Source organism: Puma concolor, chromosome D1 (assembly GCF_028749965.1).
Source record: "Puma concolor isolate L17-30 chromosome D1, mPumCon1.1.hap2, whole genome shotgun sequence".
In the NCBI taxonomy this organism is placed as follows: domain Eukaryota; kingdom Metazoa; phylum Chordata; class Mammalia; order Carnivora; family Felidae; genus Puma; species Puma concolor.
Genome location: NC_141676.1, coordinates 7,132,279 through 7,160,008, shown reverse-complemented (window position 1 = coordinate 7,160,008; position 27,730 = coordinate 7,132,279). Strand labels below are relative to the sequence as shown.

The following is a 27,730-nucleotide window of genomic DNA, read 5'->3' as shown; positions in this document are numbered from 1 at the left end:
TCTACTTCATGAAATTCAGTCAATAACTCTTCGTAAATAATTTATTTTCATTAGGATCCTAAGTGCTGGAGACGAAAGACCTAAACTGGCCCTCAGAGCGTACAATTCTCAGACTAGAACATTTTAGGAAGTTCTTTTCTTAGTGTTTTAAATAGAAAAAAAAAAATCCACTGTAAAGAGGCAAAGGATAGGACAAACCTACAAGAGGACTCAGAGGGTTTAGGGCCCACGTTCCCCTTGACTGAAATGTCATGCATGGAGGGTGGAACGGGAAGAGTCATTGCGAGAGGACGCTCTTCCCACTGCTGCATCTGGAAGACTCACCGGCTGCTCTTTCCGAAGAAATAACGAAAGGGGAAGAGAGAGCTGCAGGAAGGAGAACAGAGTGGCTTGAGATTCTAGAGGTCCCTCCCTTCTCCCAGTCCCATTAGGGCTCCATTAGCTAGGACATTTTGGCTTCGGGGAACCACTGAATGGATTCAAGTCTGGAACAGCATTTGAAAAGGTACCCAAATTCAATTATACTCAGGAGGGACACATGAAGGAGAATTCAATGGGATGGCTGAGCTCTAGATGGATAAAGGGATTTGCTAATTGTCTTCCGCAAAAAGGACTCTGAAGACACAGCCTAGATTCAGAGAGGAGAATGGAAACATTTTGGTAACCGAAGCATCTGAATGACCTAACGGTAAGAACAGGCTCTGTTTAAGCAGCATTTATGGGACAAGGTCCAATGCTAGGCACACTGGGGTGGGGTGGGGTGGGATGTGTAAAAGCGAACAAGACACGATCTTTATTAAATTCAGTTAGGGCCCTTGTGCTGTCTCATTTCCATCCTGTAACCCGGGAAAAATAGAGATTATGTGGGGAATCTGCTTGCTTTTCTAATTTCCCCAAAAGATTCAATGAGGCAGACTCTGGAGCTAGATTGCTCTGGGTCTCAGTTTAATGACAGGAGAGAAATCCATCCTACCTTAGAAACCCAAAGAAGCCATTGGTTGCCAGCTCTGCGGGTCTTTCCGGTGGAGATGGATTGTCTTGCTGCAATGGGGGGATGATCTGTCCCACTAGGCTGTCCCCCAGCTTAGAATCTGCAAGGAAAACACTCAGGCAGGGAAAAGGTATTAGCCCAGGGACTTTCACATGACATCTAGTATGGGCCAAGGGCAGCCTCACACCATTTGTTCGAAGCTAGCCAAACTGTTTGTTGAGACCTTCCCAATTTCATCTCAGCCCAGTAAGATACTACTCTGACCTTGGACTATTTTTAGTTGGGCCCCTGAGATTTTTACACGGCTTAAATCCTAGCCACCCACCATGATGTTTTCTCATGGAATGACAACTTGTTGAAGAACTCATGTGCTTACATCCCTGCATCTGTGATAACTACAATCCATACTGAATCCTCATGCTGGACATCTTAACAAGCATTTCCAGCCTTTGCTGAACATCTACTGCACCTCCAATATTCACATTAATGCCCTGAAGGAAAGAGGAGGAAAGACAGCTTCCCAGAGATTATTCTCCAACGAGACAGAACAGTGAAACACATCCCTCCCAACTTTTCTGTAAAACTTATCACCCGTATAGAACTGTTTTCAAATAGTGGGAGCATCAATTTCACCATCATTTGCACAGGAAGGACATGCATCGTTTCCTCTCACTTCTCTTGGAAGCTGAGGGAGCTTTTACGATTCGAGGGCAGGCCCCCACACCAGAGGATGGCCAACAAGAGTCTTCATGGGAGCAGGTATATCACCCAGCAAGTGTGCCCAGACTCAGCTCTGTGTTGCTCTGCTCATCAGAGAACGAAAGAGGTCAGGATGATTATTAAAAGAGAATAAATTTCCCAGAACCTACCCTGTTCCTGGACATCAGTGATATCAAACGTTGGGCTCTCCTGACATTTCTGCTTGGTTTTTCTTTCCATGTTCTGATAAAAAGAGGACCAAGAAAAGTTTTAAACTCGACTCCCATACATCTTGGTGGGCAGGATGCTATTTGTTGGTTGGTGGTTAGTCAAGGAAGACTTCGCAGGGAAAGTGCTATTTGAATGGGGTCTTGACAGATGAGTGAAATTTTATCATAATGGGGGTGAAGAGACGGTCAGAGAGAGCAGGGCATTTTAGACAGGGACATGGTGTATACGAGGCACTACCTTTAACAACTAAAAAGATGAGTGTGGCTAGAGCTGGGGTAGTGGAAATATGACTATGGCATAAGCAGGCAGCACACTATAACTCAGTCTTCTCCCTGGGCTACTCCTTTACAGAATTTTTTTTAAAGTTTATTCATTTTTTGAGAGAGACAGAGCATGAGTTGGGGAGGGGCAAAGAGAGAGGGAGACACAGAATCCGAAGCAGACTCCAGGCTCTGTAACCGACAGTACAGAGCCCGACACGGGGCTCGAGCCCATGGACCATGAGATCATGACCTGAGCCAAAGTTGGACGCTTAACCGACTGAGCCACCCAGGAGCCCCTACAGAACTTCTTTTAATACTTTGAGGAGGACATCCTATAACCTGGTTCCAAGCCCACATTTCCAGTTGATACCCCAGTATTCAGAATCATGGTTCATATATTTTCTTTGGGACTCTCTGCTAACTGGCCACTCCCCTCACCTGGAAAGGGCCTGACTACCTTAGCAGTGCTGGGAAGTTCCTTGAGCCATTGTGCTGGTGAAGAATTCTACAGCCAGGGGCTGTGGACTATCAAGGTGGGTCTGGGAGGCAGAGGTATGATAAGCCTCTAGGAAAGTTAGGATGAAAAAAAAAAAGAAAGAAAGAAATTAGGATGTAGCCTCCATCTTAAGCATGAGTTGTATTTCTAAGATAAACATTTCCATAAACCCTCAATTTCCGGAACACATAGGCTGCTACCTGGGTCATACTGCTATAAAAGTGAAGGGGAACTCTTACCTCTTCTAAGTCTCCAGGTGCACTGGCTTGCAGTCCACCACAGGGTGGAGATGGAATTGAGAGGGCACAGCTCTAACTTCTAGCTTGAGAAAATGACTCTTACAAATTTAATGAAACTATGGTTTGGAGCTTAAATTCTGCTGCATTGGCTCTAATGAAAGCATCTACTAAGGGTGGCAGTGGGGAATAGAAGGGTTCAAAGGCCCTGGGACAGAGGTAAAGATCTCTCAACCAGGGCAGATTCCCCTCACAATATAGGTTAGCATTTGTGTTCTCCTAAAATCTTGACAGATGTCTCCTCAGGAAAATGTCACAAGAAAAGAAAAACATAGCCTGAAATTAAACTGATGGTACCATCTGGGACATCCAACAAGACATAATAATACACTGACAACCCAACACAAAACTGTCCTCTATATGTTCAGGGCCAGATCTGCTTAAAAGTATAGTTCAAGGGGCACCTGGGTGGCTCAATCAGTTGAGCGTCCAACTTCAGCTCAGGTCATGATCTTGTGGCTCTTGAATTCAAGCCCCACATTGGGCTCTCTGCTGTCAGTGCAGAGCCTGCTTCAGATCCTCTATCCCTTGCTCTCTCTGCACCTCCCTGGCTCACGCTCTCTCTCAAAATTAAAAAAAAAAAAAAAATTTTAAAAAAAGTTCAAGCAGTTCAAGCAGAAGTGGCAAAAAAAAAAAAAAAGCTACACACACACAGCAGTCTGTTTTACATCTGCTCTCCCCCTTTTTGTCCTTACAAAGTCTGGATCTCTAGTCTGGCACCTCGAGTAATAAAGGGAATGGGTCTGCCTTTCCTTCCCATTCTCCCCAAAACACCTCTTATGAAACAGAGACCTTATTTAGATATGAGCCATGTTCTTCGAAGCTTTCCCTGTATCAGCTCCCAGTGGTGTCCTGTTAAGACATGACAGTCCACACTGACTGTGACCCTACATCTTGAGTTCCCCAAAGGGGAGAGAAAATATTAAGCATTGGACCATAGGAGCAAATTCGATTTTTCCATCTCAAGTGACTTACACTGAGAGCCACTATGATCACTCTAATTCAAGAGAAATCCTCTTTCTGGGAACAGGGTCTACAATGGAGACTGTCATTGGGCTTTGAGTCAAAATCAATAAACATGTTCCTTTTGGGTTTTGTTTCGGGTTTTTTTGTTTTTTTTTTTTTTTTTTTTGGGCTCAGAGTTTTTTTCTAAACCCAGTATCAGGTTGAAAAGGTAATTATGTTGAGTAAGAAACTGTGGGTACTGTTCTTGAGGGAGATGATGTGTCAAACTAAGAATAGGAAGGTATGAAGGATAGAGAGTGAGGGAAATGTTCTTTTAATAGTAATTATCTTGGTTGTATAAAGCGTCTTTGTTCTTCAGAGCTTCATGTACCCCTCCTGTACTTTCTCATTTCTTTTTCTTCCCTCTTGAAAGGATAGGAGTATAGAAGAGGGTAATCATCTGTCTACAATCACTCAGTGGGCCAGGTGGCCATGGCATAATGGGTCCTATACCCTGCCCCTACCCACGGAGCCAGAGGACTGAGTCCCTAAGGGTTCTCTCTTTCCCTAACTAAACAATAAATTCCTGCAAGAAAAACCATGTTTTACATGTTTGGGTGCACCCCAGCACCTAACACAATACCTTGCAAACAGGAGGCAGAATAATCATATAGAAATGAAAATCACTTTACTTTCCTACTTACAAAATGTTTTAGGGGAAAGCCTGTGATCTTGAAGTTGCCCTTAAGTCTTTCAAGATCCAGCCTGTGCTGATCTCTCCAATAACATTTCTTAGCACTGTACTCTAAGCTCCAGGTGCACTGGCTTGCAGTCACCAAAAGCACTATATTCGTTCCTCTTGGCTTTAGTTCTCTGAGCTACTCTGAGAAGCCTGCCTCCCTCCCATCCACCTGGTTTGGGTGAGGTTCTCCTTTGTGGTCCCTTTGCTTCCTTTATTCTTGCACGTAGCACATCTATCAATAATTGTCTGCCTAGCTTTTTACACAGTTGGCATTTTTAGGGGAGAGCAGGAGATCTCTAGTACTTGGCACACAGCAGACACGCAGTCAGTTTGTCGAATAAATGCACATGTTTTACAGATACTTACTGCATAACTGATCATGCTACGGGTTCTGGGAAGGCGAGGGAGGTGAACAGGGAGTGTGACCTTAAGTAACTTTAAATACTTAAGGTCAGAGCTACTTTGGAGAGATAAGTGGAAAGTAAGAAAAAGGCACAAATAACAGCTATTTCAAGAGGGGAAGAAAAGAAAAAGGGGACTCTTCCACAGGCTACTAAAAAAGAAGCCCTGAAATGCAAGAGTAGCAGGTATATGAATATCTAAATGGGGAATAAACCTCACAAATGAAATCAAATGCCACTGGGGCCAGCCCATCACTGCTCTAAGTGAAGTTTTCTCTTACCAGTATCCCATGCTGATGTATGCCTAGCTTGTCTATAAAAACTAGATGTTCCCAGACTCAGACCCCGGTGCAGATGAAGGCAAAAAGTTTTCTAAAATGAAAAAATTCTATACCAGATCCCACCCCGATTCAACAGACCTATTTTCTTCTCTCACTGCAGAGTACAAGAAGCAGCTTTTTAAGCTGAGAAGAAAAGGCCTTTTAACAAAAGGATTCATCGATGTGTGTATTATGTGGCTACTTTTGGGACAGGTTGTGGCAGAAGTAGAGTGGCTGAATGTTATTCTGCAGATGGTGAAACCTGAGAATGAGTTCAGTCAGTTCAGTCTGTACTTAGGACCAAAATGTGCTGGTAACAGGAATTATGACTTGTTACAGAACAGGAACAGCCAAAAGCCTTGCAGCCTCCATTTTGGTGCTTACCCTCCTGGTTTCCATAAGGGGCCTCTTTTTGCTGGGGCCTTGGCTGGAAATCCCCATCTTGGCCCTGAGGTGGGGAAAAAAGCCCAGGAAATGTTACTGGCAGCAGCAACATCACATTTAAGCAAATGTGGCCTAAATGAATATTTCAGCAGGTTGGCTATTTTTATACCACTCCTGGCCTACGGAATAAATTGCGTGGCCAAATTTTCTTTGGGTGCTGCTTTAATTCACAGCAGAATCCCAATTTGAAACATTTAAGGATCTAGGGGTTGAGAAAGGGAAAATGTGATTGACAGCAGGTAATCAGATTTTGAAATACTTGACTGCATCAAAACCCAGAGAAAGGGAAGATGTGAGGCCTCATCTCCATGGAAAATTCAGTCAAATAGAACAGAGCAAAGCTTCACACCTCCAAGTACCTTCACATTCCACCTGTCTGGGAAAGAAGTTTCCTGACTCTTCCCTGACATGTGCATGTGGAGGGTAGAGGCCTCAGTTCCCTCACGGAACTGTTTGCCCACACGACCCCAGGAAAGAAGCAGCTGCTCTCTGGGAACATGGGCTGAAAGCACTTTGGGCTGGGGAGCAAACCACACCTTGGATTATTCCAGCTGCCCTCTCTGGGTGCAAGTTAAGAATGACTGAATTATCTTATCTTTACTGATTCACTCTGTCCCTGACAGAGATTGTAAAGAATAAAGTAAGTAGCCTCCACAACAGCAACTTCAACATGTTAAGGATATGTTCAACATTGACCCTAATATTGCAGTATTTCACCCATTGACTGATACATACCCTCTTGTACGTATTTACATTTTAGCTCACATTCTCTCTTAAAGGCAGATTTCCAAAAAACTTCACTGCTTACTAGGTAAAATAGAATTTTATTTTATTTTTTTCTCACTCTCTTGAGGATTTTTCTGTGTTCTTATATAATATGCCAGGACTTCTTAAGTCTTGGGCCTTCTGGTAGTGTGACCATACTGAGTGCTGAGTATGTGTTGGATTCAATCGTACATAGATGTGATCGCCTTTCCTCATAGTCACTGTCTTGATGAGCAGAAGACTCCCACTTTGTCGAGGAAGGAACTGTGTTCAAATTACTTTGCAAACATCAACGTGTCTCCTTCCCTTAGTCCACCCCCGGAAATAAGCAGGTACCAATGTAGGCTGAAGACAAAAAGTGACTCAGCGAAGGACAAGATCGGCCAGCAGCAATAGTTGGCAAAGCCTAATGAGGATGCAGGATTTCAACTCTCTCCCAACACCACTGACCTGTCCAGCTCTGGCCTGTGCAGGGGGCTGGGTACTTCCACTCGCGCTCCTTTCCTCATCATGGCTCCTGCTGCTTTCGTCTCCGCCGGCACCTTCAGAGAGGAACCAGACTCCTGTGACTCCTTTTCCAGACCTGCTCACAGTTCACGAGGGCACAGTGAAGAGAACTCCCCATCTCGAAATTGCCTACAGCAACTTTTAACACCAGCTTCGCAAGTGAGGCTAGATATCGTTGTTACAGACAGTCTTAGAAATTTAGCCAAGAGGAAAAAGATGGTCTCGTGTATACAATTCTGATTGGACCGGGGCAGCAACCAAGGGGCAAAGTAAGAGGAAGAGACAAGAGCAGGACTTTTTGGACAAGACATGGCAATAAAGGCGATTTTCATCTTGTATAGAAAAGGCAAACTTACCAATCCAAGAGGACTGTCATTTAATGGTTTCCCTACAATGGAAATTTGAAGGTTATAATGGATCAAGATGCTGTTTCACCTGGATTTCTGGCTACCACTTATTTCTTACAACTGGTCGTAGACAAAAAGCTCTATGTATGCCTTTTCCCTTTTCTGCCTGGTACCACTTTTGCTAGAAATCCGGGGTCTTCAAACTCTCTTCCCCTATTTTTTAGACTTAAAGAACTATTGTCATCTACAAGGTCAAACATACTACATTTATATTATATTCTAATGATATGCCACTTAAAAGGGAATGATCCTTAGTATAAAAGAAAAAAGGTAGGGGCCCCTGGGTGGCTCAGTCGGTTAAGCGTCCGACTTTGGCTCAGGTCACGATCTCACAGTTTGTGAGTTCAAGCCCCGTGTCGGGCTCTGTGCAGACAGCTCAGAGCCTGGAGCCTGCTTCCAATTCTGTGTCTCCCTCTCTCTGCCCCTCCCCTGCTTACACTGTCTGTCTGTCTCTCTCTTACACAAATAAATAAACATTAAAAAATTTTTAAGAAGAAAAAAAGAAAAAAGGTAGAACTTCAGACATCAGTGACAAATGAATAGGGGAGATACTTTGAGGCAAGGCCTTTGCACTCTTTTCCAAATCAAACTGGTAGGTATCTATTTGTCCCTCTACGAGTAAAAATAGCAATGGCCTTCAGAGATTAAAAACCTGGAGATGCCTTTAAGATACCGCTAACGTAAAAGTCACTGAATACTCTAAAATGGAAGGAAGTATTTTTATATAAGAGATCTCTTTCACTGAGTGATTACTGTCAGACTTTGTTTATTAATAATGTATAATTAATATATATATATATATTTTAACAACTCAGTGAGATGGGTGCTATTATTATCCTTCGCCATTTCACAAAGGGGGCACAGAAAGATTAAGTAACTCATCTAAGGTCACACAGCTCTCAAGTGGCAAAACCACTGGGATTTGAACCAGGCCGTCTGGCTTGGAGCACTTGCTCCTAACCTCTACACTGTGTGGCGTTAGGGCCCAGTCAGGCTGGCCATTTTGCCATACTGACCTTGCAATGCTAACCCACGGACATTCAACCTTCCCTATTTCTCCTCCACCACTAAAACTTCCATCATTCTACTTACCAGGTGACGGGTTTTCATGAAACCATTTCATCTCCACATACAGAGTAAAAACAAATGGATAGGGGGCCAAGACGATTTCCCCATATTTGAATTTCAGGTGGGACACTCTTTCCCATTTGCTTTTATCTGAGAAATGGTGCTAAGGAGTGAAGAAAGCAGTCAGTACGAATCCCTGAGTACTATTCTAGGGATAAGACCCTTGCCCTTCCCTGTCCTACGAGTCTGCTGCTTCCATTTGAATCTATAGTGTGACCTGTAGCTTATTTCTATCCTGAAATGAAAGGATACAGGGAAATACAATGAAGTGTTCTGTAGCAAATGGCTGCAGATTGTCCAAGTTTCCCAAGACCACACGAATAGAATCCTGGAAAAAAAATCTGAAATGAGTTTAATATTGTCTAGTCCCAGCCAATCTGTCCATTTACACCTGTCACTGCTTTTTGCAAACCCTTCATTCTATTAAAGCTGAACTATGTGCTGTTCCCTGAACATGCCTTCTGATCCTCCGTTTCTGTGCTCTGTTCCCTCTGCCTGAAATGCCATTTCTTAGTATTGGGGGAGTAATGGAGGGGGCCAAGATATGAACAATGGGGTTCCAGGCAATGGGGTTCCAGGGCTTACTCTCTTAACCATTCATTAGGCACAATGCCTATCAACAAATGTTTTCTGAGTAAAAGATGAGAATATCTGCCTGAAAGCTGAGAGCAAGAACACAGAAAAAGCACCTTGAAAACTTTGGTTATAAATGTATATAAATGCTCCCTAGCTACCGCATACTGAGCTACTGTGTGGCAGGCACTGCACACATCTATTTCTAACCCTCACCACAATCGTGAAAACAAGTACTGTTTATCAACCTCATTGACAGGTAAGGAAGCAGGCTTGGAGAAGGTAGGTAACTTGCCCAAAAGTCCCATTGTGAAGGCAGAACTTAACTCAAATCTAGGTGTGACTGGCTCTGAGGTCTATGGTCTCTCCACTTTGCTAGATACTGCCTTGCACTTTTCTCTGCCCATGTTAACTGAAGCAAAGTGAAATAAACTCTGCTCTACTTACAATTAAAATAAGCAGAAAACTCTCATGGTTCTATTATTAAAATAATTGTTATTTATAACAATGTCTCTGATTTCCCACAAGATTCTAAGGTACCTTCAACACTTAGCCAAGAGCTATAGATACCTTTAAGGCTAGGACTCAAATTTTTGGTTTCATAGAGTTTTGTGTTTGTATATTTCATTGTATTCAAATTCCTTGAAATATGACAGTGTATGGGGCGCCTGGGTGGCGCAGTCGGTTGAGCGTCCGACTTCAGCCAGGTCACGATCTCGCGCTCCGTGAGTTCGAGCCCCGCGTCAGGCTCTGGGCTGATGGCTCAGAGCCTGGAGCCTGTTTCCGATTCTGTGTCTCCCTCTCTCTCTGCCCCTCCCCCGTTAATGCTCTGTCTCTCTCTGTCCCAAAAATAAAGTAAACGTTGAAAAAAAAAATTTAAAAAAAAAAAAAAAAGAAATATGACAGTGTATGTCTTTATAAATCTGAACGGTCCCAAATCACTGAGTTGTGAAGTCGGAAGAGAAATAAACTAGTTTAGAACTCTCATTTTATGAATAAGGCAATTAAGACCAAGAGACAGAAATGATTTGCTGGGGTTCGCACTGCTAATCAGTGGCTCAGCCAGGGCTGGAATCCAAGGCCAGCGCCCAGAGCTCTGACTCCTTGCCCAACGCGTTCACCAATTCACAAAGCTGTTCACTTGCTCAGTGTTTCTCCTGTGGGAGAACCTAAGTAAGGCTGGGTAAAGGAGGAATGAAAATGAAGTAGGAATAAAGCAATTGCAAATGTTTCCAATTAAAATGAAGACACAGCAGTCTCGTATGTGTATTTACAATTGAGTTTCCTGAACGTCAAGTACCAGGCAGTGGTTGGGAGGGTGAGGCTTCCCAGAGCCCTGGAAGGCGGCAGTCCTCCAGAAGCTTTCTCCATGCCAGCCACCACAGAAGAGAGCTGCAGAGGGCTGGGAACTCTGGTGGAAACAATAGAACTCTAAGCCTCAAAGGTGCTGACACTTCAACTAGAAGAACTGAGAAAGGATACAGGCTTTAATTTCCTTGGAAAAACAGTTAAGTTTCTTTGCAGAGGAACTACGGCAGGGAGAAGCCAAGTGATCAAGTGGAGGTTGTGACTCAGTTCACAGGAAATAATTAAAAGCTGGATATGGACGCATCCTTGGCTTAAAGAATAACTTTCCCAGAAGTTGTCTGCTTTTTCCCCTACCTCCAGCTCCTTGAGGATGACTTCCTTATCTTCTATCTCTTCCCCTCTAGAAGGTAAACAAACAAGAAATAAATAAGCTGAGAAGGAAAGCTCTGAAGACGCTAGACTCTACTGTCAGTACAGAGTAGACAGAAGAGCAAAAATGACACTTCCACTGAGCTACAGAAACATGACTAAGTAAGAATCGTGTGTGTTGACCAACAGCTCATGGGAAGAAGTGATCACGTAGGTGGTATGGTCTGAGAACTGGTAGAAGGTTGTTCCAAAATATCTTCCCCATTAACTTGCCAAGACCTGAAATTAAGTTAATAATTTGTTAGACTTGTTGTACTCAAGTGTAGTCTGTGGACCACCAGGCATCCTCAAGCCCCTGTCAAGTGTTCTTGAAGGCATAACTCTTTTTATACTAATAATAAGACGTTATTTGCCTTTTTTTTCCTTGCTGTGTTAACATTTGTAATCATTAGTACAAAAGCAATGGAGGGCAAAATTGCTGGTGCCTTTGCACAAATCTAGCTAGTTACACTAAACTGTACTAGCAGTTGTGGTAATCTTGACTGCCACACAGGAAAAAAAAAATCCAGCTTCATTTAATATATTTGAGGAAGCAAGAAAAAAATTAATAATTTTATAAAATCTCAACCCTTAAATACATGTCTTTTTAATGCACTATGTGATAAAATGGGAAGTATTCATTAAGTACTTCTGCTGCATACAGAAATATGATGGGTGTCTTGAGGAAAAGCACTTGGGCAACTAACTGTTAAAGTTGCAGATTAAACTAGCTGCTTTTCATGGAATGGTATTTTACTTCAATGATCAGCTAACAAACTATAGTCATTATACAGACTTAGAAATGTGACATTTCCTCAAAAATGAATAGTGAGCTTATCAATTCAAGCAAAACAACTGACAGTATTTATTTGTGCCAATGATGAGTTTTGGGATTTCAAGCAAAATTTGAACTTTGGAAAACTCAATCCACCACAGTGAGATTGACAAGTTTCAAAAACTTAAAACACTTTTCTAAGATTGATCGTGATATTAACAGATATGATTTTTTGATATTGTATAACGAAGTGTGTTGACATTTGGATTATCTATATAAGTCAGTCAACCTATATTTTCCAAATGACCAATGAAACACGTTATGTTACAAATCATCCTAGGTAAGAGATTCACTCCCAGAACAAGACAGATTTTAATACAGCAGAGTTCAAAAAGTTCACTGATAGAATTTCAGATTCCATATTGCAACTAACTTTTAAAAAAGTACCACGTTAAACAAAACCAAACAAAAAAACTATCACTTCTTAAATTTTAATGTAGGGTCAAAGAATGCCCACAATAATCTGTGAAGGCTATTAACACATTTCTACCTTCCCCAACTACATATCTATGTGGGGCTGGATTTTTTTCATATAATTCAACCAAAAAAACCAGACTGAATGCAGAAGCAGATATAATCTATCAGCTTTCTATTAAGCCAGACTAATGAGATTTGCAAAAATTTAAAACAATGCCAATCTTCTCATTAATTTTTTTGTCTTTGAAAATTAGCTATTTTTAATAAAAATGTGTTAACACTTAATGGATACATTATTTTAAATTAACTAATACATTTTAAAATTGTGGTAAAATATATATAACCTAAAATTTGCCATTTTAGCCATTTTTAAGTATACAATTCAGCAGTATTAATTAGACTCACAACCATGGTGTACAACCATCACCACTATTTTTCCAAAGCTTATCTTCCCAAACAGAAACACTGTACTCATTAAGCAATAACTCCTCATTCTCCCCTCCACCCCTCCCCTGGTGACCCCTAATCTATTTTCTGTCTCTATGAATTTTCCTGTTTAATATTTCATAGAAGTAGAATCATATTTTTCCTTTTGTTCCTGGATTATTTCAATTAGCATAATGTTTTTGCGGTTCATCCATGTTGTACAGGTATCAGAACTTCATTTCTTTTGCAATTTCTTTAGTAGCTGAATAATATTCTATTGCATATATGTATACGGCACGCATATAACTACATTTTGTTTATACATTCACCAATTTGATGGCACTTGGGCTGTTTCCATCTTCTATCATGAATAATACAGCTATGAACATTGTTGTACAAGAATCTGCTTGACTCCCTGTTTTCAATTCTTTTGGGCATATACCTAGGAATGAAATTACTGTGTTATATGGTAATTCTATGTTTAACTTTTTGAGGAACTGCCAAATTGTTTTCCATGGCAGGTGCACTATTTTATATTCCCATCAGTTCTATACAAGACTTCCAATTTCTCCACATCCTTGCCAACTGTTATTTTCTGGGTTTTTTTTTTTTTTTTTTTTTAATACCCATCCAAGTAGGTGTGAAGTGGTATCTCATTAAGGTTTGGATTTGCATGTCCCTGGTGTAAGGATACTGAGCATCTTCTCACGTGCTTATCGGCCATTTGTGTATCTCATTTGAAGTAATGTCTATTTAAATACTTTGTCCATTTTTATTATTTTTTAAATGTTTATTTTTGAGAGAGGGAGAGAGAGAGAGAGCGTATGCACAAGCGGGGGAGGGGAGAGAGAGAAGGGAGACAGAGGATTTGAAGCAGGATCCACACTGTCAGTGCAGACCCCCATGGGGAGCTCAAACTCACCAACTTCGAGATCAAGACCTGAGCTGAAGTTGGTCACCTAAAAGAGCCACCCAGGCACCCCAGCCTTTGTCGATTCTTAAACTGGTTTATTTTGTTGTTTTTGAGTTGTACTTCTTTTCTTTTAATGTTCATTTATTTATAGTGTTTATTTTTGAGAGAGAGAGCACAAGCAGTGTGGGGCAGAGAGACAGAGAGAGGGAGACAGAGATCCCACGCAGGCTCTGCACTGTCAGCACAGAGCCAGACTTGGAGCTTAAACTCACAAACCATGAGATCATGAACTGAACCAAAATCCAGAGTCGGATGCTCAACAGACTGAGCCACCCAGGTTCCCTGAGTTGTACTTCTTTCTATATTCTGGATATTAAACTCTTACCAGATATGTGATTTATAGATATTTTCTCCCATCTGTGAGTTGCCCTTGCACTCTGTTGATAGTGTCCTTTGATGCACAATTTTTAAAAATTTAATGCAGTCCAAATTTATTGAATTTTCTTTTGTTGCCTATGCTTTTGGTATGGTATTTAAGAAACCACTGCCAAATTCAAAGTCATGAAGATTTGCACCTATGTTTTCTCCTAAGAGTTTTATAGTTTTAGCTCTTAAATTTAAGTCTTTGATCTATTTTTTGTAAGTTCTGTGTACAGTATAAGGGTCTAACTTCATTCTTCTGCATGTGGATATCCATTCTTCTCGGAACCATTAAAGTTAAAGACACTGTTCCTCCACTATTGAACAGTTTTGGCATTCTAGTCAAAAACTAATTGACCAAAGATGTGAATGTGAAGGTTTATTTCTGGGCTCTCAATTCTATTCTATGGTCTGTAAGCTGTTCTTACGCCATTACCTGTAGCTTTTTGGGTTACCTGTAGCTTTGTAGCAAGTTCTTAAATTGGGAAGTAGGAGTCTTCCAATTTTGTTCTTTATCGAGATTATTTTGGCTATTCAGGGTCTCTTGAAATTCCATGATTTTTTTTTTTAAGAGAGAGAGCGGGAGGAGAGAGAAAATCCCAAGCAGGCTCCACTTCTCAGTGGAGAACCCAATGTGGGACTCGAACCCATGACCCTGGGACCATGACCTGAGCCAAAATCAAGAGATGGATGCTCAACCCACTGAGCCACCTGGATGCTCCATTTCATATGAATTTTAAGATGGGCTTGTCCAGTTTTGCAAAATATGCCACTGGAATTTTGATAGGGATTTCACTGAATCTGTAGATTGCTTTGTCATCTTAATAATATTAAGTCTTCCAATCCACAAACATAGATATCTAGTAAGTCTTCAATTTCTTTTGGCAACTTTTTGTAGTTTTCAGTGGGCAAGTCTTGCATCTCCTTGGTTAAATTTATTGCTAAATATTTTTCTTATTGGTACTACTGTAAATGAAATTGTTTTCTTAATTTTCTTCTCAGATTGTTTTTTGCTAGTGTATACAAATACCACTGATTTTGTGTGTTGATTTTGTATCCTGCAACTTTGCTGAATTCATTGATCAGCTCTAATAGGTTTTTTGTTTGTTTTGTTTTTTTGGTGTGTGTGTGTGTGAATTCTTTAGGGTTTTCTACAGGTAAGATCATGGTTTCCACAGATAGAGATGGTTTCACTTCTTCCTTTCCAATTTGTATGTATTTTATTTCTTTTTCTTAACTAATTGCTCTGGCTAGAAACAAGTACTATGATGGATGGAAGTAGTGAAAATGAGCACCTTGAGAGAAAAGCTTTAAGTTTTTCATAACTGAGTAAGTTGGCTGTGGGATTTTCATATATGGTCTTTATCATATTGAGGAAGTTCCCCTCTATTCCTAGTTTATTGAGTGTTTTTATCATGCAAGGGTGCTGGACTTGGTCAAATGCTTTTTCTCTCTCAATTAAGATAATCATGTGACTTTTTCCCTTTACATTCTGTTACTGTGGTGTATTATATTGGTTGATTTCTGTGTGTGTGTGTGTGTGTGTGTGTGTGTGTGTGTATTTAATGCTTATTTATTTTTTTTTTAATTTTTTTTTAACGTTTATTTATTTTTGAGACAGAGAGAGACAGAGCATGAATGGGGGAGGGTCAGAGAGAGGGAGACACAGAATCTGAAACAGGCTCCAGGCTCTGAGCGGTCAGCACAGAGCCCGACGCGGGGCTCGAACTCACGGAGTGTGAGATCGTGACCTGAGCCGAAGTCGGCCGCTTAACCGACTGAGCCACCCAGGCGCCCCAATGCTTATTTATTTTAAGAGAGAGAGAGAGGGGCGCCTGGGTGGCTCAGTTGGTTAAGTGTCCGACTTCGGCTCAGGTCGTGATCTCGCGGTTCATGAGTTCAAGCCCCGGGTCAGGCTCTGTGCTGATGGCTCAGAGCCTGGAGCCTGTTTCAGATTCTGTGTCTCCCTCTCTCTCTGACCCTCCCCCATTCATGCTCTCTCTCTCTGTCTCAAAAATAAATAAACGTTGAAAAAAATTAAAAAATAAAATAAAAAAGAAGAGGGGGGGGGAAGGGCAGAGAGAGAGGGGGAGAGAATCCCAAGCAGGCTCTGGCTGTCAGCACAGAGCCAGACATGGGGCTCAATGTAACAGACCGAGAGATCATGACATGAGACAAAATCGAGTCAGATGCTTAACTGACTGAGCCACCCAGGTGCCCCTGATGTCTGTATACTGAACCATCCTTGCATTCCTAGGGTCTTTATCCCAGGAATGTAAACAGTGCCAATCTCCTCATTAATTTTTTTAAAAATATAGTTAACCTTTTTAAAAAATGTTTATTTATTTATTTTGAGGGGACAGGGGCAGAGAGAGAGAGAGGGAGAGAGAGAATCCCAAGCAGGCTCCACACCATCAGTGCAAAGCCTGACGCAGGGCTTGATCCCATAACTATGAGATCATAACTTGAGCTGAAATCAAGACACCCAACCAACTGAGCCACCCAAGTGCCCCAAAATATAGTTACTTTTAATAAAACATATTATTTGTTAACATTTAACGACATTATTTTCAGCAATTTTTAAGAATTTTATTTAAATCCAAGTTAGTTAACATATAGTGTCATAAGGGATTCTGGAGTAGAATTTGGTGATTCACCACTTACATATAACACCCAGTGCTCATCCCAACAAGTGCCCTCCTTAATGCCCATCACCCATTTAGCCCATCCCCCCACCCAACACCCCTCCAGCAACCCTCAATTTGTTCTCTGTATTTAGGAGTTTCTTATGGTTTGCCTGCCTCTGTTTTTTTTAATTTTTTTTAATTTACATCCAAATTAGTTAGCATATAGTACAACAATGATTTCAGGAGTAGGTTCCTTAATGCCCCTGACCCATTTAGCCCATCCCCCGTCCCACAACCCCTCCAGTAATCCCTGTTTGTTCTCCATACTTAAGAGTCTCTTATGTTTTGTCCCCCTCCCTGTTTTTATATTATTTTTGTTTCCTTTCCCTTATGTTCATCTGTTTTGTCTCTTAAAGTCCTCATATGAATGAAGTCATATGATATTTGTCTTTCTCTGACTGATTTCTCTTAGCATAATACCCTCTAGTTCCATCCATATGGTTGCAAATGGCAATATTTCATTCTCTTTGCCAAGTAATACTCCATTTTATATATGTACACCACATCTTCTTTATCCATTCATCCATGGATGGACATTTGGGCTCTTTCCATACTCTGGCTATTGTTGATAGTGCTGTTATAAACATGGGGGTGCATGTGTCCTTTCGAAACAGCACACCTGTATCCCTTGGTGCCTGCCTCTGTTTTTATCTTATTTTTCCTTCTCTTCCCCTATGTTCATGTTTTGTTTCTTAAATTCCACCTACGAGTGAAATTATATGATATTTATCTTTCTAATTTCCCTTAGCATAATGATATATTATTTTTGTTTTAAGTTTATTTACTTTTTGAGAGAGAGAGAGAGAGAGAGAGAGAGAATAAATGGGGAGAGGCATTGAGAAAGGGGGAAAGAGGATCTGAAGCAGGCTCTGTCCTGACAACAGAAAGCCTGATGTGGGGCTCAAAGTCACGAACCGTGAGATCATGACCTAAGTTGCAGCTGGACACTTAACCGACTGAGCCACCAAGGCACCCCTAATGATATATTATTTTTAAATTAGTAAGTATGTTATTTTAATTTTCCTGTTTTAAACTGTATATGATACATATGGACAGGTATGACCCACATAACCAAACTCTTTGGGATCCTTGATAATCTTACGAGTGCAAAGAGATCTTGAGATAAAAAAATCTTGAGAACTACTGCTCCAAAGGTATGCCTAATTTAGAAACTTACATGAATATTAATATATGGACTATAAAATACTTGGGAAACAGGGGTACCTGGGTGGCTCAGTCAGTTAAGCATCTGACTTCTGGTTTCAGCTCAGGTCATAATCTCACAGTTTCATGGGTTTGAGCCCTGTGCTGGGCTCTCTGCTGGCAGTGTGGAGCTTGCTTGGGATTCTCGTCCTCTTCCTCTCTCTCTCTGCCCCTCCCTCACTCTCACTGTCTCTGTCTTTCTCAAATAAATAAGCTTAAAAAAATAAAATAAAATACATGGGAAACAGAGTCCTACAAGATGCTAATTCAGCCAGTCCCCTGGACAGGGGGAAGGTAGAGAAGGGATACCTGTGGGAATGTACTAACCTGTATTTGCAAAGGCTATTCTCTTAGCTTCAAAATTACCTGATACTGTTGCCATATCTAATTTTGAACTTATACACATTGGGTCCTGCGTGAAGAAACCTCGTCTCTGGAAACGGGTAGGTGAAGGGTTTTAAACTCATTGCTTCCAAATGACAGCCTAAATGAAATACAAATATTAGAGAATTATTAAAAAGCTAAAGATGGTTCCTTATGTTATCATATGGGAAAGAGAACCTGCCCAGTCTGTAGCGTCTCTTCATGAGTAAAATGTCCAACATTCAGCACCACTGCCTATGTCCCGTCTCAGATTTTACATTAATCACCTATTTTAATCACTTGGACCATTCTCCTACCTGCATGGAGGAAGATACACGGTGTTTGGGAATAATCCCTATACTTGAAATCAGAAGACCTGGGTTCGAGTTTTGTAGTTTACCTGACAACCTCGGGCAAATCACTTCTCTTCATGAGACTAATGATAACCAACATCTGATGCCTCATAAGGTTTTTGTTAGGATTAAATCTCTCTCTCAAACATCTCTTGAATCTGTTCTCCCCCCTTGTCCCCACTTTCCTTGGAATCTAGGCCAGTATGAAGAGGACTCAAGTCAAATAATGAAACAATCCGAATGTACCAATAGGTGGCACAATTAGGAAGACCTCTGCTGTTAATTTTAGATGAAGTTAAGGAAGGAACACACCTTCCTGCCACAGCTCATGCAGCAAATAAGGATGTACACTAATGTTTCCCAGTGCTGCCAAGGAATGCCTTATCTTCCCTACCTCTCAACCACTCTTCCTTTTCACCACTTGTGAGACAGCCCTGTGCCACAAGAGTACCTACTATCCTCCTAGCACTTACTAGATTTACTTTTCCTATTCCTGAATCTCTGTCACTTAAGGTCCTCTTTGAGGGAAAGTCAGGAAAAGGGAAAGATGGGAAAAGAAGAATGGCATGTCTCTTCTCCTCCAAGCAGGCATTCGGTACACCCTAAAAAGAATTAAGCACAGTGATTAGTGATTTTCTAAGTCACTGGGACTTTTCTGTGCCTCTTTTTACTTGTAGAGATAATAAACCCTGCGTTTTCTGTCTCTTCATATGGAAGTGTAAGTAATAAATAATGAGATGAGAGGTGCAGAGTTCCTGAGGATAAAAGCTACCTACACACAACACAAAGTATTGATTTCAGAGGTAGCTAAAATGGGTAGACAGAACAGGCACAAAGAAAGAATAATTTAGGTTTGAGTCTCGGGTCCAATATCCCTCTTTGGCTTCTCTGGGCCTTGATTTTCTTATTTATACAATAATAACAATTAACAACAACTTTTTTAAATGCCCTGCCTTAAGTGTCTTACATGTATCATCTCACTTAATCCTTACACCAAGGCTTTGAGATCAACAGCCCAAATCTGATAGATAAGGAAACTGAGACATTGAGAGATGAATGTTGGAACTGAGTTTCAAATGAAGTAATATGAAGCCAGACTTGATACCTCTTAACCACTTTCCTACTCTGCTTTCTGGGGTTTTTAGGACAAAAAAATAAGATAATGAATATAAATCATTTTGTAAGTATTAAAATACTATATACACATAAAGGACTATTTTCATTACTCTTTCCTCCATATTACCCCAGTACCATTTACACTCGGCAGGGAAAACTCTCGTGTGGTGGAGTCAGAAGATCTACGTGCCCAAAGAATGGAATTTCCCACAATTTCCAGAGTTCATGTCTGGGGCTGCCAGTAAAGAGATATCCCAGTGTCTGATCTCAGCTGCTTGGGATTAGAATGACAGGGGGTTGGAGCCAGAGCCCATGAGACTATTTAGACTAGAATTGTAGTCAAAAGTGAAAAGAAATACTTGGTGCCAACTGCAAAGTTACCAGAGGGGAAATACTGTTCATATCCTGAGGTGGGGTGGGGAAGGCTGGGGGGGGGGGGGGAGGGGGCGGGGGGGGGAGGGAAGCTTGTTGATTCCCATGCCCAAGGCATGGCAGGAACCCAGCTAGATTTGATGGTGTTTTCGGTGCTAAGATGACTTTTCTAAGTAGGAAAGGAGCCTACTTGCCACAAAAGTTGCTGCCACAAAAATTTAGCTTTCAGTTATTCAGAGAGTTTTACTTAAATGCAGTCACCTCTCACCACAGACTGAGGGTTGGGGGATCAGAGCAAAGGAAATGAAGGACATTTGCTGGAAATGACAATCCAGAGAGGAAACTTCATGTACTGCACCACAGTGGCTGTCCGAAAGAGGTAACAACAGCCCTCTTCTGGCTGGGGCCTGCCTGTTAATTGCTGGCTGCCTGCTTCAGAAACAACCACACACTAATTGCCTCATTTGAAAATAAAGATTAGACAGCATAATCCAAAACAACCACATAGTACTATTGGTTCAAAGATTTCACAAGGTTATTTTTCAACCTAAGTACTGTAGTCAAGATAACAACATGGGGTCTTAACATATGAAGAAGGGTCACTCTCAATCCATTTTTAGGTGATCAAACAACACGATGGTGTTAAAACAAAGAAAAGTTTAGAAGCAAAATGCTTTAGTTGGAAACACGTAAGATTTGTAATTGGAGGATCAAGGCCTGAGTCCTAGCTCTGCTTCTTATTAGCCATTAGATCCTGAGCAAGTCACTTAGCCTTGCCATTTCTCAATTTCTGCATCTACAAATGGGAATCCCATCTAGAACTGTAGTGGGATTAAATGAGATTATGCTGTAAATAGCACTCCATAAACTCTAGAATATTACATAAATATTAGCTGTTTTGATAGATTTGAAGAGTTTCTCTCTTAATGCTTCACTAGAAAAGCAAATTTAAGAGAGGAAAACTGACTACCTTTAATTTCAGTGCAAAATCTGACAAATCCCAATCAAGAACCTTTTCTTTGAAAATTTCCAAGAATGATATTTAAATGCCACATAGGCAATGATGTTCGATTTTTTAAGGTTTTAGTAATTTTTTCACATAAAGAAACATCTGGGTCAGTTCATAGAACCTAAAGCAGGGCTGAATGTTATATGAGGATAATATTGACTATTGAGGTGGAAGATAAGGAAGTGCTGTCACTAAATATATCTGGTGATATTTGATGGAAAAATCCTCCATAGTGTTAAAGAATAAAAGAGCTTCATAAGCATTTATTCAAAATACATTTACTGAGCAGATCTAATATGATAGGCTCTGTGACCATTAATGAGTGGGGGTAACAAAACAGGGAAATCCCACTGATACTATGAATTTACTACCCAAGTTTTAGAATTGAGATTGAAGACAGATGACCAGCAACTCCTTCCACCTTCACAAGTCCTTGGCTAGTCTCCAAGGTCTGCCTGGCTTTACTGAAGTATGTTCAGACTCTCTGAAGTCTGTATTTCCAAACAGAGATTCATGGTTGCCTATAGTTGGAAGCGCCCTCTGTTTTAGACGGTATGAGAATAAAGTGATTTCACCAAAGAACGAAATAACTTCCACAAGGTGTCATATAACTTAGTACGGAACCAGAATTAGCACTCCCCAAGATTGCTGATTCCTTTGACCCACGCATTCCCCATTACATCACAATACCCTGTCAGTCACTTTATTAAATTGTAACCCTGGTCACTCTTATAATTGTGGATGACTCAAGGCAAACTCAATCTGGGTATAAAGGCATCAAACCAAAATGTAAGCTTTTCTGATCAAATGTTCTTAGAATTATTTCTTGGAGTGTTAAAGTGTTCACATTTGTTTGTCTTCAAGCTCTACTGTCAAAAGGAACTATTCTCCGTTTCTTTACCTTGCAGGGTAGCTAGGATGGTTATGAAATAATGCAGGTATAACTGCTTATTTTAGTGCTCTACACAGGTTTTTCAATAAAGAATAACCTTTCTAAGACAAAACCAAGTCTTAAGATATGGGAGGGGACAGGGAGAGACTGATCTAAGACTACCCAGAATACTTTCGTGTTTACTGGTATCGTTCTTTCTCTTTAGGTTTCTTCCTACTCTTTCTGGTAAAATACAATCTTTAAAATGCTCTTGGCATTTGTTCAGGAATAGATTTGCCCTTGGAACTGTGTTAGATTTTGTTTTGTTTTGTTTTGTTTGAGAGGTAAGGAGTAACTAAAGTTTCTAACAGAGAGGTAGGAAGATGCCCTAAAGTGAAATTAAAAGGCCTAATGGACAAGTCAGTAGACCAGAAAGGAGTCTAAGTTAATCTCTTAAGTTACCTTTGCACCACTTACATCTTAACCATCCTAAAAGCTATTGGAAAAACTACCTTTAGTCAATAGGTCCAGAACTGTGGTCCTTATTCTAGAAAAGCAATAGAATGGTATCTCATCTCATCACCCTGCCCAGAAGCTCTGGCTTGTTACATGAGGATCAACCTATTAGCATTCACATCACACTGAATTCACTGTAGCACTCTAAACATCCTACCAACCCCAGGAACCCAAAAAGCATTTGGATGTAAAACTGAAGGCAATGAGAGACATTTTATCTTTTGGTTACACCATTGGGTGAGTTGACCTGTACTCACCCGTACATGTAGGGAAGAATATGTAAAATTGGTGGGGGGAAAAGCATCAGTAGTTTCAGAAGGGCAAATGGTTTAGAGAATATGCTTAGGTAGAGAGAAAGGAACATCTTTTACAACTTTGAGCTCAAAACTCTTGAGTCCTTGATGTACATATCTCGATGGTCTTAGTGACAGAAGACTGATATAGGAAAGTGTGAAAAGAAAGCTTGAGGGGTACCTGGGTGGCTCAGTTGGTTAAGCGTCCAACTGTTGATCTCAGCTCAGGGTCGTGAGTTCAAGCCCTGAGTTGGGCTCTATGCTGAGTGTGGAGCCTACTTCAGAAAAGAAAGAAAAGAAAAGAAAAGAAAAGAGAAGAGAAGAGAAGAGAAGAGAAGAGAAGAGAAGAGAAGAGAAGAGAAGAAAAGAAAAGAAAAGAAAAGAAAAGAAAAGAAAAGAAAAGAAAAGCTTCTAAAATATCCAGCTTTGTTCTTGCCAGGAAACAATGGCAGATTCTGAAGAAATTAATAAGAAAACTAAATTACTTTTTATGTAACGAGAGACATTTGATACAGGAAATTTGAAATATTTTACTAAGTTTAATCCAATTCTGGTGAGATGTGGGGCGGGGGGCAGAGATAAGAACTGTATTTACAAAAAGATATAGCTGACTTGAGGAGATCATCTAATTTGGCCATGACGGGCAAGACTAAAACTCAGATGTATTGTTAAAGCAAGACAGTCCAACTGATTATGAACTGGCCTACACTCAATATTAGCCTCAATTCTTTATATTTTACATTTTAAGCCTAGCTCTAAAACAACAAATCATTTATTATGGCTAAGAAACATAAAGTTTTGTACTTTGAATAACCATCAAACCACAGGGCTCTAATGGTGAAGAGGCCTTAGCAAACAAGCAAACCTCATATTTATAAAGCACTTTCAGTGCATATAATGCTTTCTTATCTCTAGCTCACAAGATCCAAAAACTTCTATTGAAGTAGGAAAGGTAGAGTCAGCTAATTCATTTTCCATGCTAACTGCTCTCCTAGTTTTACCTGATCTGAGCCTCTCAATCTCATGTTCATTCAACATCTCATGTTCATTCATTCAGCTCACAAATATTCGCATGCCTACAATGTTCCAGAAGCGGAAGTGCTGGAGATGAAGTGGAGAGGATTGGAACTTGGTCCTCACCTGCAAAGAGCTTACAAATCATTTCAAGTGTGGTGACTGCTACAAAAAAGAACAGGGTGATATGGGAACATGATACAGAGAATCCTAACCCTAGAAAGGAAATCATGGAAGCCCATTCTAAGTAAAAGACTCATACCTGAGGGATGAATATGAGTTAGGGACGCACAAAAAGAGAGCAGGTCTGAGGTGCATACAGGAAAGAGAAGATGTAAGAGTCTTCAACTTGGAGAGAGCATGGCGCTTTCAAAAGAAAGAAGTATAGGGGCGCCTGGGTGGCACAGTTGGTTAAGCGTCCGACTTCAGCCAGGTCACAATCTCACGGTCCGTGAGTTTGAGCCCCGCGTCAGGCTCTGGGCTGATGGCTCAGAGCCTGGAGCCTGTTTCTGATTCTGTGTCTCCCTCTCTCTCTGCCCCTCCCCCGTTCATGCTCTGTCTCTCTCTGTCCCAAAAATAAATAAACGTTGAAAAAAAAAAATTTAAAAAAAAAAAAAAAAAAAAGAAAGAAGTATAGAAACTTGGAACCTAGTGGGCAAAAAGGACAGTGCTTTGAGATAACACATACAGATAAGCAATGAGTTAGTCAGCATACATGTGAGAGCCTTACTATGCACTGCTCTATGTCTAGAGTATAACAAGAGAGACATGATAACTTGTCTTTAAGGGCTTATATTTCAGGTGTGGAAGCAACAATAAACATGTAAGTACATAAATGTAATTTGAAGTACTCTAAGTACTATAAAGAAAATAAAAGAGTTTCATAGAAAAGAGTAACTGGGAGGGTGCTTAACTACTGTGGCCAGGGAAGACTTTTCGGACAAGATTACAGCTGAGCTGAGGCCCAAATGGAAAGTTGAACAACCATGCGAAGTCAAGAGGAAAAGCATTCCAAGCAGAAAAAAAACCAGCAATCACAGATGCCTTGTGATGGGTGGTTTAGGTTTAATGGACAGAAAGGTCAGTGTGACTGGAGCACAGAGAATGAAAACAGAATAGAGGAAGACGAAGTCAGAGATAAGAAGCAACCAGATCGTGTAAGGCCTGTAGGCCACTGTAAAGAGTTCAAATTTTATGCTAAGGGTTTTATAAAGAATGAAAGGATTTGATTTGTTTTAGAAAGATGAACTGTACAAGGGTAAAAGTAGAAGCAGGGAACCAGTTAGGAAACTTTTGTAGTAGTCCAGGAGAAAGATGATGCTGATTTTGACTGGGGAGTCTTAATGAATAGCTGAATGGGGGTATATTTTAGACTGATGGACTAGATGTGGGAGTCAAGGACGGTTCTTATGTTTTCAACCTTTGCTATTAGGTGGAGGATGGTACATACCCTTTTCTGAGATGGGGAAGGATTCTAGGGAAAGAGATTTGTAGAGAAACTCAATAGTTCTGTTTTGCTTAAGTCTAAGGCCTATTCAACATCCCAGTGGATATGCTGAGAGGGTGGTCTCCTAGTGTGAAAGAGATGGAAATCAGGATGGAAATGTAAATTTAAGTAATCAGTGTTTAGGTGGTATTTGAAACTATTGAACAGACGTGATCATCAGGGGAGAAAGTGCAGGTAAAGAAGGGATGTGGGCCTTACTTACAGCCCAGGTTATGAATTGTGGAGTCTATCCTGAAAGCAATAGGAAGGCGCTGAAGGGTATAATAAAGAAATGACCACACAGCTGTGAGTTAAAGTACACATATGTATGGATCCGGTTGTAACGTGGGAAATAATCCAGAACAAGAACAGATAAAAAAGGACTAGGACCAGCGAGGCGATGCCTGTGGTGCTAGGCAGAAGCTGATTAAGTGGCCTGGTCTCCAGTGACAAAAGTGGAGATGAAGAGAAAAGGATTGGTTTGGAGGATGCCTGCGAAGATGTCTAGACGTGATTTTGTCAACTGATGAGGGAAGGGAGAGAGAACAAAGATGATTCCTAATTGCTTGAGCAGCTAATGGAAGAGGAAAAAAAGTACCACTTCCTGAAAAAGTAGTCTTAGAAAGTAAACTTTAAAAAATTTTTTAATGTTTATTTATTTTTTGAAAGAGAGAGATGGTGTGAGCCGGGGAGGAACAGAGAGACAGGGAGACACAGAATCTGAAGCAGGCTCCAGGCTCCCAGCTGTCAGCACAGAGCCCCACGCAGGGCTTGAACTCACCAACCATAAGATCATGACCTGAGCTGCAGTCGGACGCTCAACTGACTGAGCCACCCAGGCGCCCCTATAAAGTACATTTTTTAAAAAGTCTTCAGTTTATTCCTTTTTTGAGAAAGAGAGAGCGAGCAGGGGAGGGGTAAGAGAGAGGGAGAAAGAGATGGCTCAAGCAGGCTCCCCACTGCCAGAGCAGAGTTCGAAGTGGGGCTGGAACTCACCAACCGGGAGTTGCTGATGACCTCCTGAGCTGAAATCAAGAACCCCACAACTACTGAGCCACCCAGGCGCCCCTGAAAAGTCCATTTTTTTTTTTAATTTTTTTCTTTAACGTTTATTTATTTTTGAGACAGAGAGAGACAGAGCATGAACGGGGGAGGGTCAGAGAGAGAGGGGGAGACACAGAATCTGAAACAGGCTCCAGGCTCCGAGCTGTCAGCATAGAGCCCGATGCGGGGCTTGAACTCACGAACCGCGAGATCATGACCTGAGCTGAAGTCGGACGCTTAACCAACTGAGCCACCCAGGCGCCCCTGGAAAGTCCATTTTTGAGGGGGAAGATGTGACCTCCTTAGTGGGACGTGCTCAATTTTAAGATGCCCACGAGCCAGCCAAAGAGCGATTTTAGGGAGACGGTTGGGATACTGCGGTAGGTTCACCACCTGCACATGCGCAAGGGGAGGAACTGAAGTTGAGAAAAGTCAAGGACCAAGGCAGGCTTAATCTTTCCACTTTCGCAGATGCCAAGATTCAAACGGCGGGGCTGGGGGGGGGGGGGCGGGGGGGGGGAAGGGGAGGTCTCACTGAGTGCCACGCCTCCAGTATTTCCCTCCCAGGTTGAGTCAGGCAAGGCAGAGACTCCCCGAGATCACTAAGACATGGCGGGGACAAGAAACGTCTCCGTGGGCGAAGTCTTGCTTTCGTGGCAACCGCTGAGCCTGGGGTCACCGGGAGGCTGCAGAGCAGAGGGCACAGTTTCCTTACGGGGAAAGGGGGTTTAAAAAAAGGGGGTGCGGCGAGGGGGGCGCGGGGCCCTCGGAAGACGGGGCGGCCCTCGGGGGCGGGAAGAGCGGCCAGCGCGCCGCGTTCTCGGCCTCGGCGCCGCCGCCGCTCCGCTCGCCCGGCGAAGGGGGTCGGCCCAGGCCGCCGCCGCCCCCCCTGCCCAGCCCGCCCCGGGCCACCCTCGCGGCCTGCAAGTGGCCGCGGCAGCCTGGCCCTCTCGCGCCGCTGAAGGGAGGGGCCGCCGGGGCTGTAACTCTCCCTCGGAAAATAAAAGGCCACGAAGCGCCACCCTCACGGGAGCACCAGGCCGCTGTGGGCCGTTACCTCAGACTCAAGACTTTCCCAGGCCAGGCCGGGCCCTTATACAGGCTACGGGTTCTTTGCGCTTCGTACAAGCGGCCTCGGCCGCAGTTCCGCCCGGAGAGCGCCCCCGAAACGTGCGGGCGTCGACTGCGCACGAAGCGCGGCTCGCGAACTCACTCAGGCGAGCGAGCTCGCGCTTTGGCTCATGCCGCGCGCCCGCCAGCCCTTTTGCGCACGCGCAACCGCGCTCCCCGCCCCACCCCCCGCCGGGGCCGAGCGTTCTGCGCACGCGCAGATGTGCTCCCTCGCCTGCCGCTGTGGGCGCGCGCGCCGAGGTTTGGCCGTGATGTGCGCGTGCGCGGCGCGGCGCCACGTCCCCATGGGTGGTCCGCCGCTCAGGTCCGGAGTGGCTCGCGGCCCCACCCCGGCCGG

General features: G+C 42.2%; 1 protein-coding gene and 1 long non-coding RNA gene across 11 annotated transcripts in view; one reads left to right on the top strand and one right to left on the bottom strand.

Annotated features, from left to right (window-relative positions):
* Window positions 1-27: 27 nt before the first annotated feature.
* MAJIN (membrane anchored junction protein) lies at window positions 28-27,519 on the bottom strand. Of its 10 annotated transcripts, none has more exons than XM_086676970.1 (12): window positions 26,505-26,771; window positions 26,215-26,264; window positions 18,192-18,309; window positions 10,871-10,916; window positions 8,888-8,963; window positions 8,600-8,725; window positions 7,457-7,488; window positions 7,044-7,156; window positions 5,769-5,832; window positions 1,861-1,933; window positions 974-1,091; window positions 28-366 (listed from the first exon to the last, which is right to left on the bottom strand). In XM_086676970.1, exons 1-12 carry the CDS (start codon window positions 26,537-26,539, stop codon window positions 321-323), a joined length of 897 nt encoding a protein of 298 aa, XP_086533096.1. In that variant the 5' UTR covers window positions 26,540-26,771; the 3' UTR covers window positions 28-320. The 10 variants fall into 10 exon arrangements, with proteins under 10 accessions (XP_086533096.1, XP_086533097.1, XP_086533098.1 ...); XM_086676971.1 differs by having other exon boundaries at window positions 7,044-7,135; window positions 26,505-26,769; XM_086676972.1 differs by lacking the exons at window positions 26,215-26,264; window positions 26,505-26,771 and adding exons at window positions 23,859-23,897; window positions 23,995-24,114.
* The window catches only part of LOC147576386 (uncharacterized), a 20,410-nt gene continuing 14,447 nt past the window's right edge, over window positions 21,768-27,730 (top strand). The window contains exon 1 of the long non-coding RNA XR_015240735.1: window positions 21,768-21,827. This is a non-coding gene — a long non-coding RNA (uncharacterized LOC147576386). The remainder of the gene's footprint in view (window positions 21,828-27,730) is intronic.